Here is a 22,436-nt window from a genome sequence, read left to right on the forward strand (position 1 = left end):
AAAGATTATAGCAATGTGATTGGTTTGGTAACAATAAAATGTCCATCTACAAATGGAAGACTCCACAAGGAGATTAGAAACAAAATCCAGCAGGAGCTACAGAGTATAAAAGAGAAGAGAGGCGCCTCTAAGTGTAGAAATATGGTTACATTTAGTGAAGGAACAACATTTAGCAACTCACATGGTTGATGATGAAAATAGGCACATCCAAGTATGCAGGGATCCGGGGGAAGCTGTCCACATAGACCGTCCCCCGCACCGCCGGCTCTCACCGCTGTCAGTCTGCAATCGTGACCAGGAAGACAGTGCAGTAGAGCGATCTGAAAGTGTGGCTTGAACCCGGAAAGGATGATGTCAATGGTGTTGCGGAGGATGGTCTATGTAGACAGCTTTACCCCGGATGCCTGCATACTTAGATGTGCCTGTTTTATTTATCAACCGTGTGAGTTTGCTAAATGTTGTTTCTTCATTAAATGTAACCATATTGCTACACTTAGAGGCGCCCCTCTTCTCTTCTATCCCTTATCTTCTCTTCTCAGTTGTGACATGACACTACTCTTATATCAAGACATTGCTTGTAGATCAAGTCACAATTTATTAAAACATTTTGCTTGTCTTGCAAAACACTCTCAAACCAAGTTACTCTCAAACCAAAGTTTTACCGTATATGTATTACATGATTCAACAAATTAAAGATGAATTGTGCTTAATCAATGTTTTTAATCGCATCTGTGTTCTGAAATACTTCTCTCAGATCAAACAATGAAATATAACTAGCACAACATAATTTGGCAGGTACACATTCTTGGATGTTTGGAGGAAGCAAATTGTCTGGAATATGAACTTCAGGCCTTTGTAGAACAGCAATTTAAACATCTAAAGGAGGAGCTTAAAGAGATATCTGAGAGTACCCAACAGGTAATTACATGTTCAATATATAAAAATAAACTACATATGACCAAAGAGGAGTAAAGCTGCAGACCAGAGAAGTAAGCATTGTTTGATAAAATTATATTCTAATAGGTGGATTCAGAAAGACTTAGGCTGGCGTATCAGTAGATGCGCCAGCCTAAGTCTGAATGTGCGCCAGCGCTAATTTAAGCGTATCCTGGTAACCAGATACGCTTAAATTAGGCTCAGATACGAGTGTAAGTGTCTTACACCGTCGTATCCTAAAGTGTACTTTCTAGGCTGACCGCTAGGTGGCGCTTCCATTGCGGTCGGCCTAGAATATGTAAATGAGTAGATACGCCGATTCACGAACGTACGCTTGCCCGACGCAGTAAAGATACGCCGTTTACGTAACGCACTTTCAGGCCTAAAGTTATTCCATCAAATAGCTGGAATAGTAATGTTAAGTATGGCCGTCGTTCCCGCGTCGAAATGTGAAACTTTTACGTTTTTTGCGTAAGTTGTCCGTGAATAGGGCTGGACGTAATTTACGTCCACGTTGAAACCAATACGACCGTGCGGCGTACTTTTCCGCAATGCACACTGGGATATGTACACGGATGGCACATGCGCCGTTCGTAAAATACGTCAATCACGTCAGGTCACCCCATTAACATAAAACATGCCCCCTCAGCCGAATCTGAATTAGCCGCGCTTACGCCCGCCCGATTTGCGCTATGCCGCCGTAACTTAGCAGGCAAGTACTTTGTGAATCATGTACTTGCCTCGCTAACTTACGGCGGAGTAGTGTAAACACGATACACTATGCCGCCGCAAAGTTAGGGCGGTCTTTGTGAATCTAGTTACATGACAGTGGTTCTTAACTCCCGTCCTCAGAACCCACTAACAGGCCAGGTTTGCAAGATAACTGAAATACATCACAGGTGATATCATTTGCTGCTCAGTGATTTCAGTATTTTGGTCTGCATCTCCCCAAGGTAATACTTAAAATCTGGCCTCTTAGTGGGTCCTGAGGAAAAGAGTTGAGAACCACTGTTGTAAGAGAATAATACTTATTGTTCACTTTGATATGTAAAATATTTGTTTTTGGTGTAAATATCCTATTTACATCTATATCACTAAAAAAAAATCTGTCATTCTAAGAAAGTACAACTATTAAAGTGGAGTTCCACCCATAAATATAACATTACATCAGTAGTTTTAAAAAAATGTCATTAGTCCTTTACGAATTTTTTTTTTTTTTTTTTTAGATGCCTTCAAAGTGTTGTTGCTAGGCAGAATAGTTAATCTTCCCACTTCCTGCACCTCGGTGCTTAAAGCGGGGGTTCACCCTTAGAGGGCACTTTTCCCCCTTCGCTTCCTGCTCGTTATTACTAGGGGAATCGGCAATTTATTTTAAAATATGTGCAGTACTTACCCGTTTACGAGACGCATCCTCTCCGTCGCTTCCGGGTATGGGCTTCGGGAATGGGCGGTCCTTCTTGATTGACAGGTTTCCGAGAGGCTTCCGACGGTCGCATCCATCGCGTCACGATTTTCCGAAAGAAGCCGAACGTCGGTGCGCAGGCGCAGTATAGAGCCGCACCGACGTTCGGCTTCTTTCGGCTACGAGTGACGCGATGGATGCGACCGTCGGAAGCCTCTCGGAAGAATGTCAATCAAGAAGGAACGCCCGCTCCCGAAGACCCATACCCGGAAGCGACGGAAGAAGATGCAGCTCGAAAACGGGTAAGTACTGCACCTATTTTAATATAAATAGCCGATTCCCCTAGACCGAACGAGCAGGAAGCTAAGGGGAGATTTTTTTTTTTTTTTTAAATGGGTGAACTCCCGCTTTAATGCTTCCTAACCTACACCGCACAGACTCCTGGGAATGTAGTGGGTGTAACTTTCCAGGAGTCTGTGCACTCCCCAGTCTCAAAGAATCATGTCACTTGGACAGCACAGGTGCTGAAACCTGATCTGACACTGCTTGTGCAGCACTGAGCATGTGCGAGATCTGCAAGGCTGAAATCCAGGAAGTCATACAGTCTGGCTTCATGATGCCCACACTTAAGATGGCCCCAGTCAATTTCTATTTTATAAAGTGTCTAAATGCTGTAACAACAGAATAACTTTACTAGAATACATTAAGCTTGTGTATTACAGGGGTATTTATATTTAAAAAGTGAAATTGTGGCCGGAACTCCGCTTTAAGGCAACTCAGTTCCATCAGAGAAACCGGTCTGCTGGGCACGCTATGTAAAACTTGCCCAACATTGATAGAAATTTGGCATATATACTTTTACTTGTACTGTAAACTAATCTTAGTCATTTTTTTAATTAACCAAAAATATTTTCAATTGAAAATAAATTCACATTTGCAGTTAGTGGTTATTACAATTCAATAACTACTCTAGCATGTGTGTTCTGCTTGATCTTTAAATAAGATTTAAATGAATTAATTAATTACTGTTTATCATTTAAGTTATGGTAATTTCCAAACTCCTACTTCTCAGAATATATTTAAGTAACAACTGTAACAATATATATCTTGTTACAGTGCAAAATGGTGTCATCAGAACAAAAGGGGAACGTTCCATTAGACGAACAAGCATTATTCAAGCAAGCCAAGCAGGCAGAAGTGGAACAGGCTCACAGAAAACAAATTTTAGATGAACGCCTGAAACTCCAGGACCAGCTGGAACGAGGAGAATTGAGTGATTTGCTGAAAGAGGTCAGGGAAAGTTGGCTGCACTGTCTAACTACAAGTTCAGATTTTTTCAAATGCTTTCTCAATTCTCAGCCATCCTCACTGGCCCTCTCAATACACACAGATAGGACTTATACAGCACATTAGGAGGACCATAAGGAAAGATAGTGTCAGGTCATCTGAGTCCAGGTGACAGATGCACCCTGTTGGGGTCTGGTGTGCACCGCAAAGTAGTGGACCCTATGGCTGACTGTTGCGGATGGAGTTCTAGGATATACAGGAGAGCAGATACTCTGTAGTACCAACACGGATTACACTGGGAGCTAGAGCATGATATTTCCCAGGGCTTGAAATCTAAGAGCCAGCGGGTGTTCACCAGAGGCCCCTAGTGGTGGGGATGGATTTAGCTGCAGTCTGGCTCCAGGTCGAGACCCCTAGGGCCTCCCAGCTCACACTCACAGTAGACTACAGGGAGGTAGAGTGGAAACAGCATACTGCGACAACAAAGCATAGTCAGGAGATCAGGGCAACAAGCAGGTAAGGATAGTCGGGAGATGGCCAAAGGTCGGGGTAACAAGCTGATAATGATAGTCAAGAACAAGCCAAGATCCATAACTGGAATCAGACATAGAAGACACAGCAAGTCGCACACGAAAGTCAAACACACAATATTGATCAGCAGAGCTGGCTTGCAGAGCACGGATTAATAAAGAGTTCCCTCATAGGGGTTGAGGGAGAGCCATGCTTTGAGGAGAGATTACTTAATGAGCCAGGTGAGAGTGGCTGGCCTCTTAAGCAGAACACATGGAGAGGTAAGCTGACAGACAAACATTACTGCATACCCATGACAGCTAGTACAGATTTAGAAATGTTCTATATGATTACAAATTTACATAATTGACATTTCTCAGACCTTTGGAATTTTAGGATATAAAAAAATAATTAAACCTACTTAGAGGAAAAAAAAGAATTTCCGTGTATATGTAAGCTTTTAGCATGCTTGATATTTTCTCCTATAGCTAGTAGCGAGCAATATAGGTTTTATTAATTAAATATTTCCTACTATTATTATGTACAGTAGCTCCCTCTATAGAAAGTGAAATTTAGGTCTTATAGGGTTTTAAAAAGATTTATGTGCTTTTGATTTTCGTGTAAGGGCCCTTTCACACGTACGGACAGTATGTCCGTATTTCATCCATCCGTTTTTGGATGAAAAAGAGACATACATTAATCCCTATGGGATAGCGGGTGTCAGCAGATGAACTTCCGCGGACACCCGATCTCACCGGTCCCTGCTATGTATATGAATGGTGGTACTCTTGCGCTATCTATGCTGGACACTGGGGGGCACTGCTACAATCACCTGATAGTCTGCCTTAAACAGAAAAAATACAAATATAGATAGGTGGTGGTGAAGCACTGTAAAAACTAATAACACAAAAAATAGGGGTACCCATGTGGGTAGGTGACCCTGGTGAGAAATAAATAAATAAATAAAAAACTAAGTGACTACTAAAAAAGGGGAAGAAGGTGAATACAATAACATATGATGTGAACACTAAGTGACACAGTGTAACAGGCTGGATATACCAGGTAGACAATAATAAAGGTTAGTACACAAATGTGAACAAATCAATAGCTCACACAAGCTAAAATTTCTGTGCTGTATGTAGCAACACACAGAAACAATGCATAGCAAAAAACATGTGAAGAAAATCCATAGGAATGGTGACACCAAAACCCAAAAGAAAAAAGTCCAGTGTTTAAATAAAGCAGACTTCAGTGCGCACACCTCTTGTGGTACTAAATGCTCACCTCAGAGCCATAGCACGGATGTCTCACAGTACCACAGATGTCTCCCTAGATGTGCAACCACACTGGTATATGCTGGAGAGGGCTCCTCGTCAAGTGTTCATACAAACATGGAAGCAAAAATAAAAATAAACGGAAAATAGCATAATCCTGTGGGAAAACTTGAAATGGGTTTGATATATCACATATACACGCACTCACATTGAGGCTGTGGATAGTGGACCTATCTCCACGAACGCCGCGTTCATATCCGGAACTGGTTGTTGGAAATTCACTGGTAAGCAGGGCAACTTTCGCTTTTTCTGTGTCTTCCACCTCCTGTCCGTGGTATCAGCCAGTGCTCAGGGGGTATAAGATGGAAGGAAAAAGAGGGGGGCCCATAGTGCAGTATCTCATAAAATGTATTAAGGTACAGGTAGTAACAAGTCAAAAACTCACATTTTAAAATACAGACAGCAGCAAAACACCTACGAGCAGCGAGCTCGTCTCATCGCCGTCGGTCTGTGTCAGCTCTGTAACTCCTATTCCCGACTAGTGTTCGTCACATCACGTGCCCTTATTTTAACACTGGACTTTTTTCTTTTGGGTTTTGGTGTGACCATTCCTATGGATTTTCTTCACATTTTTTTTGCTATGCATTGTTTCTGTGTGTTGCTACGCACAGCACAGATATTTTAGCTTGTGAGCTATTGATTTGTTCACATTTGTGTACTAACCTTTATTATTGTCTACCTGGTATATCCAGCCTGTTACACCGTGTCACTTAGTGTTCACATTATATGTTATTGTATTCACCTCCTTCCCCTTTTTTAGTAGTCACTTAGTTTTTTATTTATTTATTTCTCACCAGGGTCACCTACCCACATGGGTACCCCTATTTTTTTGTGTTATTAGTTTTCACGGTCCCTGCTATGGTCTGATTCTGCAGACGGAGTAAAATCCTATTTTTCCATCCGTCTGCAGAGCGGATCGAGTGAACATGGACAGATGGTCCGTGTTCATCCGATCCCTCTATAGGGGAGAGCAGAGATCTGACAGGGCGGTCCCTGCAGTGTGCAGGGACCGCCTTGTCATTTGTCGGCTCAGCGGGGATCAATGGAGCGATCCCCGCTGAGCAAGCGGATGAGACATGTACGGATCCTCACGTGATCCGTACATGTGAAAGGGGCTTAAAGGTTTAGGTTACTTCACTTCATTTGTAAGTTTTTTTTTGTTGGAATCATTAAAGTAATTGTATTTAATGTGGGGGCTGGGAAGAGGGGTGGTCAAAGCAGCTCCAATAAATATTTTTGTAGCAGAAGTCTTGTTAATACAGCTCCTTCTTGTTCCATGTGGTAGTAGATGTGACGAACTTACGCTGAGGCGAAGCCCAGATTCAAAGCACAAGGACAGAGCTATCTACAGTAAATGTATTTCATATACAGTTTAGCCCAATGCTACATTCATTGTGAATCTATTACACTGATGTGATTGTTTTTTAAAGGGATCTTCTGAAAGCCTGGTCTTTTCAGACCATTCTGTAGAAGTATTTTTACTATGTGTAGTCACTTATAAAGATTGCTGACCTAATATAACTATTTGTTTGGGCCTTAATATTGTTTATTGTTGCTTATATTTTAGAAACTTGTTAAGGAACATGATGAAACTATCACTTTTCTAGAGAAGGCTCTTCAGCACAGTCTTGAGAGGCTAGATATGAAAATTGAAAGGGAACTATTGATAAAGAAAAAACTAGAAGAGTCCAGCAATCCAGATCTGGATACACGCCACAGAAATCCCAACTTACAGAACAGTGACCAGAAGATTCTAACTCTATTGGTAGACAGTATGTACATGTATTATATTGCAGTTGCAAAAGAAAAATCACGATATATCCACACTTTCTAACCTAAGATGACACACCTGTGTGCCAATAGTCACATTACATTTCCTCTTTTGTGGATCTTTAAATCTTCATAAAAATAATGTTTTTTAATGACAGTGTTGAGAATGTTCCAAATTTCTATGAGACTGTAAGCAACAAAGTACTCATGCACATGGGGAAGGGAGACAAGGTCAAGTCAACACAGAGGCAGTTCAGTTCCGTGTATTGGGAGTTTTGACGGCTAGTATTAATACGTAGAGTTTTATTTTACTAAAGGCAAAGAGGCTGTTATCTTAGCAAATTTTCACTTTGTTAGGGAATTTTTCCCTTAGTGAATCACGTGAAGCTCTGCTGACTTCTATCATCCAGGCATGTGTAAGCAAAATTACTGTTATTATCATTTTCCTTGCATGTAATTGATTATTTTTTACAAATTGAAATTTCACCACACTTGTACTATTAGCAGTGGGAAAACTCCCTTGCAAAGTGAACATGCTCTACTTTTTTTCATAATCAAGTGCTTCTATGCAAAGTATTAATCTTTAATCTGCACTTAAAGTATAACTAAAGGCAATTTTTTTTGTTTAGTTTTGGATAGAATGGAGAAGGTTTAGAACCTCTGTCCGTTTTTACTGCTGTCTGTGCCCTCATTAAAGAGATTCACCCTCTCTTTGTGTCCTGTTTACCATTATCTTTGAAAGGGAAATTAAAGAAAATCCCAAATTGTGGGTTGTGCCCTGAAAAGTAATTTATAGAAAATCTTCCAATGGGGACACTAGTTTTAATGACCTCGTACGATCCAAAGGATTTCCCCTAATTTGAAAGAATTTCCTCTCACTTCCTGTCTGGCTATGGGACAGGAAGTTAAGGGAAATCTTTAAAATTGGACACAGGTGGTGTAAAAAAATCTGACAGGGGTTATTAGGACACATTTACCTGTCCAGTGATCCTGCGATGTCAGTCAACTTTTCCATCTGCCCTTGGGTGCTGCCACCGCCATTGTTTGTAAGGGAATCCAGCAGTGAAGCCTTGTGGCTTAACAGCTGGTTCCCTACTGCGCATGCACAAAGCGCGCTGCGTTTTGTGAATTGGGGGAAGGAGGAGGGGAGCCAGAGGGGGGAAAGGGGCAGATAAGTGAAGATCCCACTTTTGGGTGGAGCTCTGCTTTAACCTCCTTTTAACCCTTAGTTAACCCATATTGTTTATATTAATTCCCTCATCTTCCACTTTACCTAGCTTTACTTGTTTGTACTGTATATTTTTTAAAAGATGTCTCCATTTCACTTGTATATAATTTAACAAAAGCTCTTGTCTATATTTGTATTGTGCAGATATAAGCATATTTCAAAAAGCTGACCAAATTGCAGCTGCCAGAACTACACTTTTAGTTCATTGTATGTATACTTCAATTTTCCCTGCAGGTATAGTATGTTTTTTTTTTTCTGTTACTCTGGCATAATTGAAGTTTAATGTAAAACTCAAGGATGCATCATCAGCTCTTGGCATGTTGTTTTTGGGAAAATTAGTTCTTAGGTCTTTTAGTGGTGAGAGTAAAAGAAAAAGACAAAAATATGGTCTATCTGTTGCTGACACCTAACCTTGGAGGGGCTGAAAATCCCTCGCTGACGTCAGACAGGAGGAGGGCAGGAGAGTGGCGGGCGGTCACATGAGCACCTTGCAGCGCTCTAAAATGACAAAGTTATTATAGTAGCAGGAAGAGAGGGATGGGGAGCAGATCGGCACTGAGACTAGCCGATAGGCAGCAAGGGAGGGGGAAAGGGGGGGAGAGGGGCAACAGGGGGCTGTCTCTTTTATAAGCAGCCATGATAAACGTGGTCAGTTTACAGAGGGGAGGGCAGCACCTGGTAGGATCAGTCAGGTATTTTAGATTATAAAAAGTGACAAATTACACAGCACAAACACTGTGCTGTTATTCATGCGTTAAAGGAATAAGGTCATTTTGTTTTTTGAGGGGGTTACAACCACTTTAAGTTCTTTAGCCCTTGTTCACATTGGAGTAACTTGCCATGCGATTTTTTGACAGGTCAAATCGCACCATATTGTCGGCAATGGCACTGTTCAAATTAGTGCTTTGCGGTGCCCAATCGATTTGAAGATGAGTTCCTGCACTACCTTGGGTGATTTAGGGTGTGACTTACTGCAAAGACGTCACCTGAAGTCACACTGTATATATATATATATATATATGTAGTTAGGACCTTTAGATCTTATCCTGTCAACAATTTAACTGAACAGATGTTCACAACAATCTTTAGGCTTCATTTCCACTGGCGTTTTTACATCCACTTGTGTTAACCTTTTTTACAGCTTAAAAACGCCTGTCAATGTTTATTTTGTAAAAAAAAAAAAATTGGAGCTCAAAAACGCAGCGGTAGCGTTTTTGAGCGTTTTGAGCGTTTTTGAGCGTTTTCGAGCGGTTTTTAATGTCTGGCGTTTTTACAGCTCTACTCTGGAGCTTCAGAACGCCCTGGCCCTGCGTTTTTTTACAGCTCAAAAACGCCTATGCCATTCGCAGCTCAAAAACGCCTATGTGGGCATGATGCCATAGAATAACATGGACAGGCTTTTTTAAGCTGTAAAAAACGCTCAGAAAAGTGGCTGTAAAAACGTCAGTGGAAATGAAGCCTAAATGTTACTTTTGTGTTTTTTTTTTGTGCAAAACATTTTACTAAAAAATGTCATACATGTATCATAGTATTAGCAATGTCTGACACTAATTAAATATCTTTACTCCTCCTTGCCTGGTTAAACAGATGAAAATACAAGCAAACTTCAAGAATCCTCACTGTTGCTAACTCTACTGAAAGAAGTAGACAATCAGCTGAAAGCCAATGTTCAGAGTACTAAGCTAACGGGAGTCAAGAATGATTCAGGTAGGAAAGTTGATTTTAATGTACCATATGTATCATGGTGAGCTATTTTCTCATTACATAAATATACCAGGGACCAGGCAGAGTGATGCCCCGTACACACGATCAGAAATTCCGACAGCAACAGTCAGATGTGAGCTTTTGAATGGAAATTCCGACCGTGTGTATGCTCCATCAGACTTTTGCTGTCGGAATTTCCGCCAACAAAAGATTTAGAGCTGGTTCTCAAATTTTCCGATGGAAAAAAATTCCTATCAGAAAATTTGATCATCTGTAGCAATTCTGATGCGCAAAATTATTATTTTACCATGATGAACCTGGAGGGAAAAATGCTATATGACCAGATGTTTTATGAATAAACTGTAGCATCACAAAGGAGTGTATTTATAAAACATCCGCATAGCTTTTTTTCTATCATAACTGCATGTAAATGCATTTGGTGAGAATGGGACAAAATCTAATGTCTATAGGCTATATTCTCTGCAGACCGAATGGTAATCCTTGCAAAAAGTGTGTATGGGGAAAGTACCACATTATGGCCAGCAGAGCATATTCGGTGGTCATCTAGTGGTCATAATGCAATGTTTCCCCATTCACACTATTTTTGTTATAATGAACATATGATCTGCAGAGAATATAGCCTAAAAAAAATAGATTTTGCCCCATTCACACAGAACAAAATACATGCAGTTTTAGGGGTAAAAAAACAATGCAAAATTTGTATACATTAAAAACACCTCTTAAAGTGCACTATTAGTTTTGCAGCAAATGTTACGTGTTACAAACGCGTTTTGTTTTACATTAAGAAAGTTATGGAATATTTGGGAAGTAGGCTATTAAGTTTTTATTGCTAAGTGGTCAAGCCACATATAACAAACCTTTCTTTTGAATCCACAGATGAGAATTCTTTACCAAAAAATGCATTCAGAGATATTGAGGATTTACAGGTAAACTGCGAAGGAGATCTAAGTCCTGTTCATCCTGAAGATCTATCAGGCAGAGAGTTTGTAATATACCAATATGGGATTTATATCTTGCAGCTCTTAAAATCACATTTTAATGTAAGTATCTCTGTTTTTTATATACCAAATTTTTCTATATTCATGGGTTTTGCAATGTGTTCCCCCAATAGGGACAAGAGAAGACATTTACTGCAAACTTATGGTGATCAAATAGGGAACAGTGGGCCAGATCCACAAAAGGGATACGATGGCGTATCTACTGATACGCCGTCGTATCCCTGTTTCTATCTTTGGAACTGATCCACAGAATCAGTTTCCAATAGATAGGCAGAAGATCCGACATGTGTAAGGGACTTACACTGTCGGATCTTAGGATGCTGTACCGCATCCGCCGCTGGGGGCATTTTGAGTCGAAATGCCGCTTCGGGTATGCAAATTAGCACTTACGGAGATCCACAAAGCTTTTCAGCTTCGTTTTTACTCCGTAAGTTTTAAGTTGCATGTGTAAAATTAGGGCTGCTTTTACAAAGTGTAAACTGTTTACACCTTGTAAAAGTAGACCCTTCTTTCTCGCGACGCTGTTTTTTTTCAGTTTTTTTTGCCCGCCGTAACTTTTTTTTTTCCCGACGCAACTTTTTTTACCCGGCGCGATTCACAAAACTCGGCGTAATGTAAAACCGTGCAAAGCACGTCGGGAAAATGACGTCGGGAGCATGCGCAGTACGTCCCGCGCGGGAGCACGCCTAATTTAAATGGGACTCGCCCCATTTGAATAGGACCGCCTTGCGCCGGCCGGATTTAAGTTACACAGCAGAAAATTTCTAGGTAAGTGCTTTGTGGATCGGGCACTTAGGTAGAAATTTTCCAGCAGTGTAACTTAAATGGGAATTTTTAAGTTATGGCGGCTGGCTGTGGATCTGGCCCTGTATGCCTAGTTATGTATAAAAGGGGGGGGGGGTTGGGACTTTAAATGAGGCGCATAAATATGTTTGCCACCATCCCGGGTTCAAGTAAATAAAAAGGGAAATTTGGGACTTTGAATGAGGCTGTTGGCTAGTTATAGTAACCATTTTCTGAATATGCCTAGTTATAGTAACCATTTTCTGAATATGCCTAGTTATAGTAACCATTTGCTGAATGTGAAGCAAACATTCAGGTAATGTTACCTAAAGTGCAAAGTGTTGAAGATCGAAAAAACAAGTTCACTTAAAGGCAGATACTTCTACTTACCTATCCTTCACTCTCCTTCCACTCCTTTCAATGCCAGGAGTGAGAAGAAGAAGCCCTATGTGGGCTATGTCCTAGTTGGAGCTAGGAACAGGGAAGGTGATTATCACCCCATCCTCTATGTGCAGCAACTGCTCCCTGAGCACTGGGGCATAAATAAGGGAAAGAAAAAGGGGCCAGTCCAAATTCTGCCTCCTCCCTCCCTCCTCCACACACCTGGTCATGAGCTCTGCATCTTTTGCCTAGTGTTCTACATCCCAACACTGCTCATGACCATGTTTCTCTATTGTCTGTGTTCACCTGCATGTTGATTCCAGGCACCCACATCATTTTCTATATAGGCATGAGGAGGGTGGCCTTAAACAGGGCACAACCTGTTAAGCCACTCCCCTCAGCACTGCCATTGAGCACTTTCCCACTGGCAGGAGAGGCTGAAGGAAAAGCCAGTAATGTCACTAAAGGAGCGATTGAGTGTGTTTATATGAATGTGTATATACAGTAGGGATGCACCGAAATGGAAATTTCAGAACCGAAACGAAACCGAAATGAAAAAAAAATTCAGACCGAAACCGAAAATTACTTTTCTTTTTTTCCCCTATTTCAATTTTTTTTTCAATAATTGGATGTATTACACGAGACATTTTAATTAGCTTCATTGATTTAAAATAACCAGAATTGAAAAGCTCCAATTCAATATAATAAAATCCAAACTTTTATTTAAAAAATTAGACACAAATAGTATATAATTGGTTACAGTGGCTGCGTTTGATGGGCACAGTGGCGACGTGTGATGGTAGAGTGGCGACATGTGATGGCACAATGGCTGCGTTTGATGGGCAAGGCCGCTGCGTTTGATGGGCACAGTGGTGACGTGTGTTGGCACAGTGGCTGCGTTTGATGGGCACAGTGGCTGCGTTTGATGGGCACAGTGGCTGGGTTTGATGGGCACAGTGGCTGGGTTTGATGGGCACAGTGGCTGCGTTTGATGGGCACAGTGGCGACGTGTGATGGCACAGTGGCGACGTGTGATGGCACAGTGGCGACGTGTGATGGCACAGTGAGGCTGCAATTAATGTTTTTTTTGGTAGTCAGAGAAGACAAGCATGGCTCAATAACACACAAACGTTTTTTAAAAAAAACGTTTGTGTGTTATTGAGCCATGCTTGCCTTCTCTGACTACCAAAAAAAACATTAATTACAGCCTCACTGTGCCTCTGTGAATAAATAGCAGATACTTTTTTTTTATCTGCCATTTTTTCATTAGGGAAGTGCTGGTCAGTCTCAGTTAGTTAACCCCCCTCCCCCTGCTAGTGCTTACTTTTTTTTATCAGGTTACGCTGCTAGGTTCCTCCTAGGCAGGCAGTGTGGTTATTCTGACTCTGACTGTCACAGGCTCCGACACAGCTCCTGGCCTGCCCAGCGCTCCGAGTCCTCCCTCACCTCCGGCCGTGACGTCACGCCGCTGGACTAGACCAAAAGACTCCCCCATAGGGGGGAGTTCAAATACCAGGAAATGGAGCTAGGAGGAATCCGGTGGAGCACGATCGGCAGTCGGCACGCAATTTGTACAGTGCCGCTGCCGCTGCCCACGCTATGTACATGTCTGGCGGCCAGCGTGTGTGTCTGGCGGTCTGTGTATGTATTAGAACTGTGCCCCCTTGTAAACGAAATGGTCCCGCCCACAGCGTTCATTATCGGCAATTCTAATGTGTTTCGGCAGGGACCCAAAAATGCTGTTTTCGGCCGATATGTATCGGCCACCGATATATCGGTGCATCCCTAATATACAGTATATGGGAATAGCAGTGTGCGTGTACACAATCTGTGCATACAGTGTGTGTGTGAATAGGGGGTACTGCTGTGCTAAACATAAGGGGGCGCTGGCATGAATCATAGAGAATGCTGGGCTGACTATACTTTTGACTTCTGCACTGTATGTTACAACTATAACCACTGCAGTCTGTGCGTTATCCACTCCTGACCCTTTACTTTGTACATTACATACACCTAACCCTGCAGTATTTACATTACATATTTCTGACCCCTGCAATCTGTAGGCAGGCTCACATTTTAAGCCCATACAATTGCATTTCTGCCATACCTACATTTCATTTTGTTTCTCCTCTGGGGGCCCAGTGCCTCAAAATCCTGTAATCTGTGAGAGCTGAACAAAAAAAAATTCTATGCCCCTGTTTGAGTGGCCAACTGCCAAGCACAAGTGCACCACATAGGAAGAAGGTCAATGAGTCACATGATTCAAAATATTTAGAAATAACAGGTATATAATATCTTTGTTCATGTCAGCAGGGATCTGTCTGAAGGGGAGGTGGCTATATGCAGGGAGGTACTGGGCAGCTGAGTAAATCTATTGCTTTGCATTGCAAGGACAAATCACAGGTTTGCTTTAGATGTAGATGTTCACATCTCCATTGGGCAGATTTGCTTTTACGTCTTGCCTTGGTCATAGGAACAGTAAATTGTATGAAGTCACTTAAGGATACTGGGGAGAAATAGAAACTATGACCACAGGTAATACGAACATAAAAATCAAAAACGGAACTGTGGTGTCCAATATACAGTACTCTAACACACAACACTCCCCACATATAAAAGTTAAAAACATCACACAATTTAAGAATATTGCCCACAACACGCTGAACATAAAGCCACCAGCCAAAAATGTGTAGAAAAAAACTTACAACACAGTAAGGTACTTCAAGAGAACCCTACATTGGTATGACCAGGGTCATGCATAGTATGCTGAAACTGTTATGTAGTATATTATACAAAGTAAGAGTGCAATGAAAATATGTATTAAAAATGTAGTGAAATAATAAAGTGCATTGTGTGAACTGATACTTATATACTGTATATAGATATCTTATATAGATATAAAATCTGACAGATGAATAAAGGATGGTTCAATCCCAGGCAAGATGTAGCTTGTTGGAGCATGGCTGCTGTAGGAAGACAGTCCATGCATGTTGAGGCTCGCTACCTTTCCATCAGGAGCTTAGAAAAATAACATTATCTGTCAATGTTTATTGCCTATTACTTCATGTTCACCTAATATGTTTCAGTATTACACTGACCTTATTACTGTTATATGTTCACATCTTGTACCATTGTACCCCTTTCTTTTTTATGGTTAATAAAACTTATTTGGAACAAAAAAAAAGAGAAAAATCTTAGGGAACTTACTCTTTCTCACTCAGTTTGCCCTGGATTTGGGCTTTCATTTTATGGCTGAATCTGTTACATTTATTAATATGTTATGTAATTACTTTTACAGATTGGAGATCTCTCTTTGCAAATGGCCTCTTCTTTGCCAAATAATAATTATCACGGCAATGCGTTCACTCAATCTTTCTTGTATTTGGTAAGTAACTCCATATGTTTAGAACACTTAACTTATAAATGTCCCCTTATTTATTGCACAGGATTCCATAATGTAGAACTTTATTTTTAAGTAAACCACCACTTTTTTTTTATATTTAAAAGTAGAACTGCCCTAAAAACATATAGTCGCCACTTACAATACATACATTACATTATAATGTAACTCATATTCACCTTTTCTAAAACTTCCCTTGCATCCTCATGGAGAACCTGCCGTTTATGTCTGTGAAGGTTCTCACTCATCCAGGTCATGGTGTAGCGAATAGTAGTTAGTCACATGTAGCTGGACTTGTTCTGTAAATTTGAAGACATTTTGCAGCTTCTTCTTCAGTTCTGAACAAATTCAGCTATAACTACTGTACTATAATCTTCTGCTTAAAGCGGAGGTCCGCCTAAAAAAAAAAAAATATATTAAAAGCCAGCAGCTACAAATACTGCAGCTGCTGACTTTTAGTAAATGGACAATTACCTGCCCAGGGTGCCCGCAATGTTGGCAGCGGAAGCCAATCAATCACTCGGCTCTCGGCTGCCCCAGCCGCCATCCTCTGTGAGGGAATCTGGAAGTGAAGCCTTGCGGCTTCACTTCCCTGTTCCCTACTGCACATGTGCGAGTCCCGCTGCGTGTCCTCATTGGTCCCCGCTATCTTCTGGGACCTGTGTGTTTCCCAGAAGACAGTGAGGGAGGACAGTGTAGGCACCGGACATGGTGTAGGTCACTGCGATCACTACGTGATCTATGCCAGGAAGTGGGAGCAAATACCTGTATTACACAGGTATCCGCCCCCCCTCCCCCTGAAAGGTGCCAAATGTGACACCGGAGGGGGGGGGGGAATACGAAAAGTTGAAGTTACATTTTTTGTGTGGAACTCCACTTTAAAGTCTGAAGCCCTGTACACACGGCCGGGATTCTCAACAGGAAAAAAAAATTTGTTTTGTTGATTCCTGGCAAGATTTTCTTGCCGGCCGGGTGTACACACGTATGTTTCAAAAGAACCGCCATTCTTTTGAATGACACGAACGCAGTGACGTCATCGACTACAATGAGCATGCGTTCCTCACATTCAATGCCGTCGCCGCCATCTTGCTTCACCCTACCTATGCCTTGGAAGCTACCGCACAAGTCATTTCGAGCATGCGCCGGTTTCCATGGAGACAGGTAAATATGCACACGCTTGGGTTTCTCGGCAGGAAAGCAGGTTCTCTATTTTTCTCGTCTAGATTCTGAGCAGTTTTCTCGATGAGAAACCTCAAAGCCTCGTACTCACACACGGTATACTCGGCAAGTAAGCTCTGCTAGCAGTTTTCTTGCTGTTTCTGGCCGTGTGTACGAGGCTTAAGTTCACTTATTGCACCATGTTACACCCCTTTTTAGGGTGTAACATGTAACATAGTGAAAATTCCCCCACATAACCCTCTTACACACACACACACACACACAGAACACACGCACCCACACACATGTCCTCACAACAAAATTTGACTATTTGAGAAACACATAATTTTTTTTAAAGCCTTGCTTTAAGGGGCCTGTAAAAGCTACAGGATGATTTTTACATTTTTAGCTCCATGGGCAGAGACAATGTTCACGCATAGACCAAAGTAGGTCAGATAGACTGACAACACTGCTGCTAATTGAGAGGCAGCTGCTTAGTGTTGCCAGCACAAAATGTTCTAGTACTGCAGAAGTCCCTAGTAAAAAAAACGTTGCAGATTCACAAAAATGTATTTACTCAAATAAAAAAACTGTATACAGTGAAGCGTGATGCGATACCCAAAAATGTATTTCAAGCTCACAACTACTTTATTGTTTATTTCCCCAAATATACACAAACCTTATTATTATTATTATTATTATTATTATTATTATTATTATTATTATTATACAGGATTTATATAGTGTGCAGCACTTTACTTTACATAGCAATACCTCTAAAATTACTGTTAAGCTGGCCATATATGGGTAGAAATTCAAACGTAAATTTTTAGGAAAAGAATGCTCCATTCATTTTCATAATTATTAGTGGGTCAAATCAACATACATTTCCTACTGCAGTGACTAGAAGATTCGAAGAAGGAGAATGAAAATTGTTTCTCGAACTAATGATTTTCTAACACTGTACGTGGTTTTCATTTGGTAAAGTTCATTCATTCCATAATCAAATTAAATTTGCATTTAATGCAAACAAAATCCTTCAAACTACATTCAAATGTTCTGAGAATGTTCTGATTATTTTTGTACAAAAGACTTTTCCTTTGAATTTTCATTTGAAATTCTATCCATCTATGGCCAGCTTTAGGCTCAGCATTAGAAAGCCGCATACAATAAATGTATTTGTTTGCTAAAACAATTTTATCTCAGAATTCAGGCATAGTCAATAACACTATAATAAAATAAAAAGTTGTAAGTCTAATGCAAGACTATGTATAACTATAAGATCCAATCTTTTTTACAGAGAGCTGAGAACAAACTCTTTGTTCCTCGAAAGTACCTCCAATCTGTTGGAAGCTTTACTCTTCTACTTGTTCACTGCATATCTCACATCCTTTCTGATGGATTTGAGGATGACTCAAATCCTTTCTTCCTGAGGACCTTCTACCAGGTACTTTTCATGTTACCAATGGTGGTTTATAATATGAATTTCTAACAAATAGAGTAAAGCTATATAATCACACAGCTCACCTAATGGTGTAGATAATATATTGTTTATTTTACAACTATATTATATATTTGAATAACAATTACAATTTTGGAGAATGTGCAGACAACTTTAAACAGAAAAAATAGTGATCATATATGGTGAAGAAAACCAATAGCGGGAAAAGGAAGATGTTGAAATAAAATTATGAAAGCAATATCAAATTCTAATGTTTAAATTTTAAAAAGAATAAACAATTAAGAAATTAGAATGAACAAATAAATCCAGAGTAAAAACTGTATGCTCATCTTGAAAAGTCATACAAATTGTGTCTGGATGTATGCCACAGTGATTTGCCAAGAACACAACTGGGTACCCCTCGTCAATTAGCTGGGCCATGAGCACATATAGGCCCAGTTTCGAAACATCCATTTGTATCAGGAACTTTTCTGAAACTCTGGTTCCTGGCATAAAGTCTGATTCAATTGCTAGAATGCTGCTCCTGCTTCAGGTCTCCAGTGAATGACAGTGAAGGCTTTTCACGTTCCGTAGGAAAAAACAATGGCACTGCTGTAGCCAGACCAGTAATACAGTGGGGGGGGGCATGTGAGGGATGAAAGGGGAATAAACTGTTCAACATTCAGAGGGAAGAGGCAGCTCCCCTATGTAGGTCATGAGTTAACCTAATATATAAAAACAGAAAAAAACTATCTGAATGTAGAGTGTTGGAAACAGCTATTAGGTAATTAATTGGTATTGCACACACATGTAATGGAGGATACAGTATGTGAGGCTACGGCAGTATGCTGAGCCTGCATGGGATAGAGCAGAGGGAGAAGTGGGCTGCCGCGCTCTGGGGTAGTAACAGCCTCTGATTGGTCAGCTGCGGCAGCCCCCTTCTCTGATAGGTCCGTTCGCGTGAGGTAAAACCCGCACTGGACGAGCCTATATAAGGGAGAGGCTGAGGCGATTTGCTCAGTCACATCTCCTGACAAGCAGCATCGCCCGCCTCTCCCTCTCTCTCAGGATGAAGCGCGCTGTGCAGGACAGCCGTGAGGAGCTCTTATGTAGACTCCTAGAGAAGGCGGAGAGCAGGGGAGGTGAAGAGTGGCTGAAGCGTTGCCTGTCTGAGGAGAGTGGCTCTGTTTTATCTGTCAGCCCAGCTGCAGTACCAGAGATGAGCGTGGGCGCCCCCAGGAAACAGCCTGGAAGGAAAAAGAAATGTAAGACCAATAATTTAGCTCCTCAAGCTGAGGGAGCTGCAACAAGAGGTGCTTCTTGCCAGCAAGGGAGCAGCGCTGCCTCTTCCCCCCCTCCTGGGGACTTGGGTGAGCATGTTTTACCTGAAGTTGTTTTCAGTAATGTTAACCAGTTATCTGCATTTTCTAGTCTAATTGAATCTTTGTCTGTCATTGTGCAGCAGTTCAAAGGTATACATGATGCGGATTTTACCTCACAAAATGTAAATATGTATGTGCAACCAGGTGAGAGTCTGAGTACTCAGGCATGCACAGTAAGTCAGAGTGCACAGGAGACTGGTGCTGGAAATAGCGATAATGCTATTGATATGGAGGAGGTTGGTGTGGTGTGGCATGAGGCTGGTCATCCCTCTCTGCTAAATAAGGATGTTACTGTCAGATCGAGTGTGAGGTGTCCTGCTGTTAATAATACTTTACCCCTCAGATCCTCGGCTGCTATGGTCAGCGAGTCTTCCTTTAAGGAACCCCTCCCTTGCAGTTTATCCCCGCTGGGTTTTCATCTGTCTAAGTCAGTCAAAGAAAAAATTTGGAGGGGTGAATATCTCGATATATTATCACTTCTCCCTGCTTCTAAGGAGTTTTTGGCTAAATCTGACAGGCAGTCCAGCGAAAGAACAGAGGAAGATAGGAGGAGAGCGGTTCCTAAGACATTTCAAAACTGGCTGCAAGCGTTCTGTATCTATTCAGCAGTTATGGGAGAACGCTTCCCGGGGAAGTGCTCAGGTTTATTCCAACACCTGGATATTATTGCGGAGGCCTTTCGCCACTTTGGCGGCTCCGCATGGTTCTCATATGACGAGAATTTCCGTCAAAAACTAGCTGTGCACCCATCGCTGCATTGGGGGGCTAAGGACGTTGGTTTATGGTTAAACCTTATGCTGCCACCTAGGCCCCAGTTCACCCCTCGCCCCGCTTCAAATGGTCAGAGTCCAGTCAGGAAGGGTGTATGCTTTGCATTCAATGAGGGTCAATGTAAATTCTTATTGAATTGTAGATACAAACATGAGTGTTCTTATGGTGGCGGTACTCACGCGGCGAGCAGATGTTTTCGTAAAGCTGCCGCTAGTTCCTCTCATTCAGGACCCAAGGACACACATGGGAAAGGCCCCGACTCCGGTGAGCCTGGCAAGAATGCGCCCATGGCTCGAGCGCTATCCAGACCACAGGATGGCGGCTCTGCTAACTGAAGGTTTTGCCAATGGTTTCTTAGTGCCATCCTTTACTGGTTCAGGGTGTACACCAGTTAAAAATTTACTATCGGTATCCATGCACTCTAACTTAGTGCTTGAGAAAATTTGCAAAGAATTGTCTGAGGGTAGGGTGGCTGGCCCCTTTAATGACCCGCCATTCTCTAATTTCCGGTTGTCCCCTTTGGGCATCGTACCCAAGAAAGAGCTGGGTGCGTTCAGACTGATCCACCACCTATCTTACCCACCGCATTCGTCACTCAATGACGAAGTTGCCTCTGTGGAGGCCCCAGTCTGCTACGCCTCATTTGATGAGGCTTTGTGTCTTTTGAGGCAAGCAGGGCAAGGGGCTGTGCTAGCAAAGGCTGATATTAAGTCGGCTTTCCGCCTTCTTCCCGTGCATCCACAAGGCTTCAATTCTTTGGGTTTTCAATTTTTGAATAAATATTATTTTGATAAATGCATGCCAATGGGGTTTTCTATGTCATGCTTTTATTTCGAGGCTTTTTCCTCCTTCTTACATTGGGTCGTGTCAGTCGTTATCCCTCAAGGCCTTATCCTACATTATCTAGATGACTTCTTGTTTTTAGGTCCCCGGGGGTCATCAGTGTGTATGGAAGCTTTACAGGTTTTCTTTGACGTTTGTCATGACTTTGGCGTGCCTCTGGCCCAGGAGAAAACAGTTTTTCCCACGACAGTTATTGAATTTTTGGGGATCACGGTTGACTCCGAACGAATGGAATTCAGATTGCCACAACAGAAGATACATAAAATGAAGTCTATGATTGCAACCTTTCTTGTCAGTAAGAAGGTGTGCTTAAAGGAGGCACAATCTTTGCTGGGTCTTTTTGCTTTTGCAGCCAGAGTCATCCCTATGGCGAGGGTATTTTCGCGCAGGTTCTCGTTAGCCATAAAAGGTATGGTGAACCCTTACGCTCATTTCCGAATTTCAAAAAGCATCAAGGATGATCTAAGAATTTGGGATGCTTTTTTAAATGAGTTTAATGGTTCCTCGGCCTGGCAAATGGACTTTATTAATAGTTCTCAGTTGGAATTCTTCACCGATGCAGCTGGCTCTGCTGGGTTCGGGGCTTTCTTGGATGGGCGCTGGTGCGCCCAGTCCTGGCACCCTGATTGGCTCCAGAAGGAGATACTTCAAAATCTAGTTCTGTTGGAGCTCTTTCCAGTGATTGTGTCGGTGGTTGTGTGGGAAGACATCTTTAGGAATCGTAGAATCTTAGTTCATACGGATAATAAAGGTGTCTTTTTTGCCATCAATACTCTGTCCTCTAAGTCTGATCCCGTTCTGAGGTTATTGCGTTTCCTTGTACTTCATTGTATGAACTGTAATATATGGTTGAGAGCTGAGCATATTGCAGGTAAAGAAAATAACATAGCAGATTCTTTATCTCGTTCACAGTTCAAGAGATTCCGAGAGTTGGCGCCATCAGCGGATCAACATGGCACCCCTTGCCCAGACTTCCTCTGGGGCTTAATTTGGGAATAATATTCCGGAATCTCAAGGCTTCAGTAGCGGAAAACACCTGGAGGGATTATAGGCTTTCATGGCACAAATGGTGCTCTTTCTGTCAACC

At 41.7% G+C, this 22,436-nt stretch overlaps 1 protein-coding gene across 1 annotated transcript in view; it reads left to right on the forward strand.

The window, feature by feature from the left end:
• Nucleotides 1-760: 760 nt before the first annotated feature.
• LOC120915130 overlaps nucleotides 761-22,436 on the forward strand; it is a 34,347-nt gene continuing 12,671 nt past the window's right edge. The window contains exons 1-8 of the mRNA XM_040325389.1: nucleotides 761-918; nucleotides 3,455-3,628; nucleotides 7,037-7,241; nucleotides 8,612-8,701; nucleotides 10,055-10,174; nucleotides 11,069-11,232; nucleotides 15,653-15,739; nucleotides 18,213-18,359. Of these exons, the coding sequence (XP_040181323.1) occupies nucleotides 3,461-3,628; nucleotides 7,037-7,241; nucleotides 8,612-8,701; nucleotides 10,055-10,174; nucleotides 11,069-11,232; nucleotides 15,653-15,739; nucleotides 18,213-18,359 (981 nt within the window). The 5' untranslated portion in view covers nucleotides 761-918; nucleotides 3,455-3,460. The remainder of the gene's footprint in view (nucleotides 919-3,454; nucleotides 3,629-7,036; nucleotides 7,242-8,611; nucleotides 8,702-10,054; nucleotides 10,175-11,068; nucleotides 11,233-15,652; nucleotides 15,740-18,212; nucleotides 18,360-22,436) is intronic.

The sequence above is a fragment of the Rana temporaria genome, chromosome 10 (assembly GCF_905171775.1).
Source record: "Rana temporaria chromosome 10, aRanTem1.1, whole genome shotgun sequence".
NCBI lineage: Eukaryota > Metazoa > Chordata > Amphibia > Anura > Ranidae > Rana > Rana temporaria.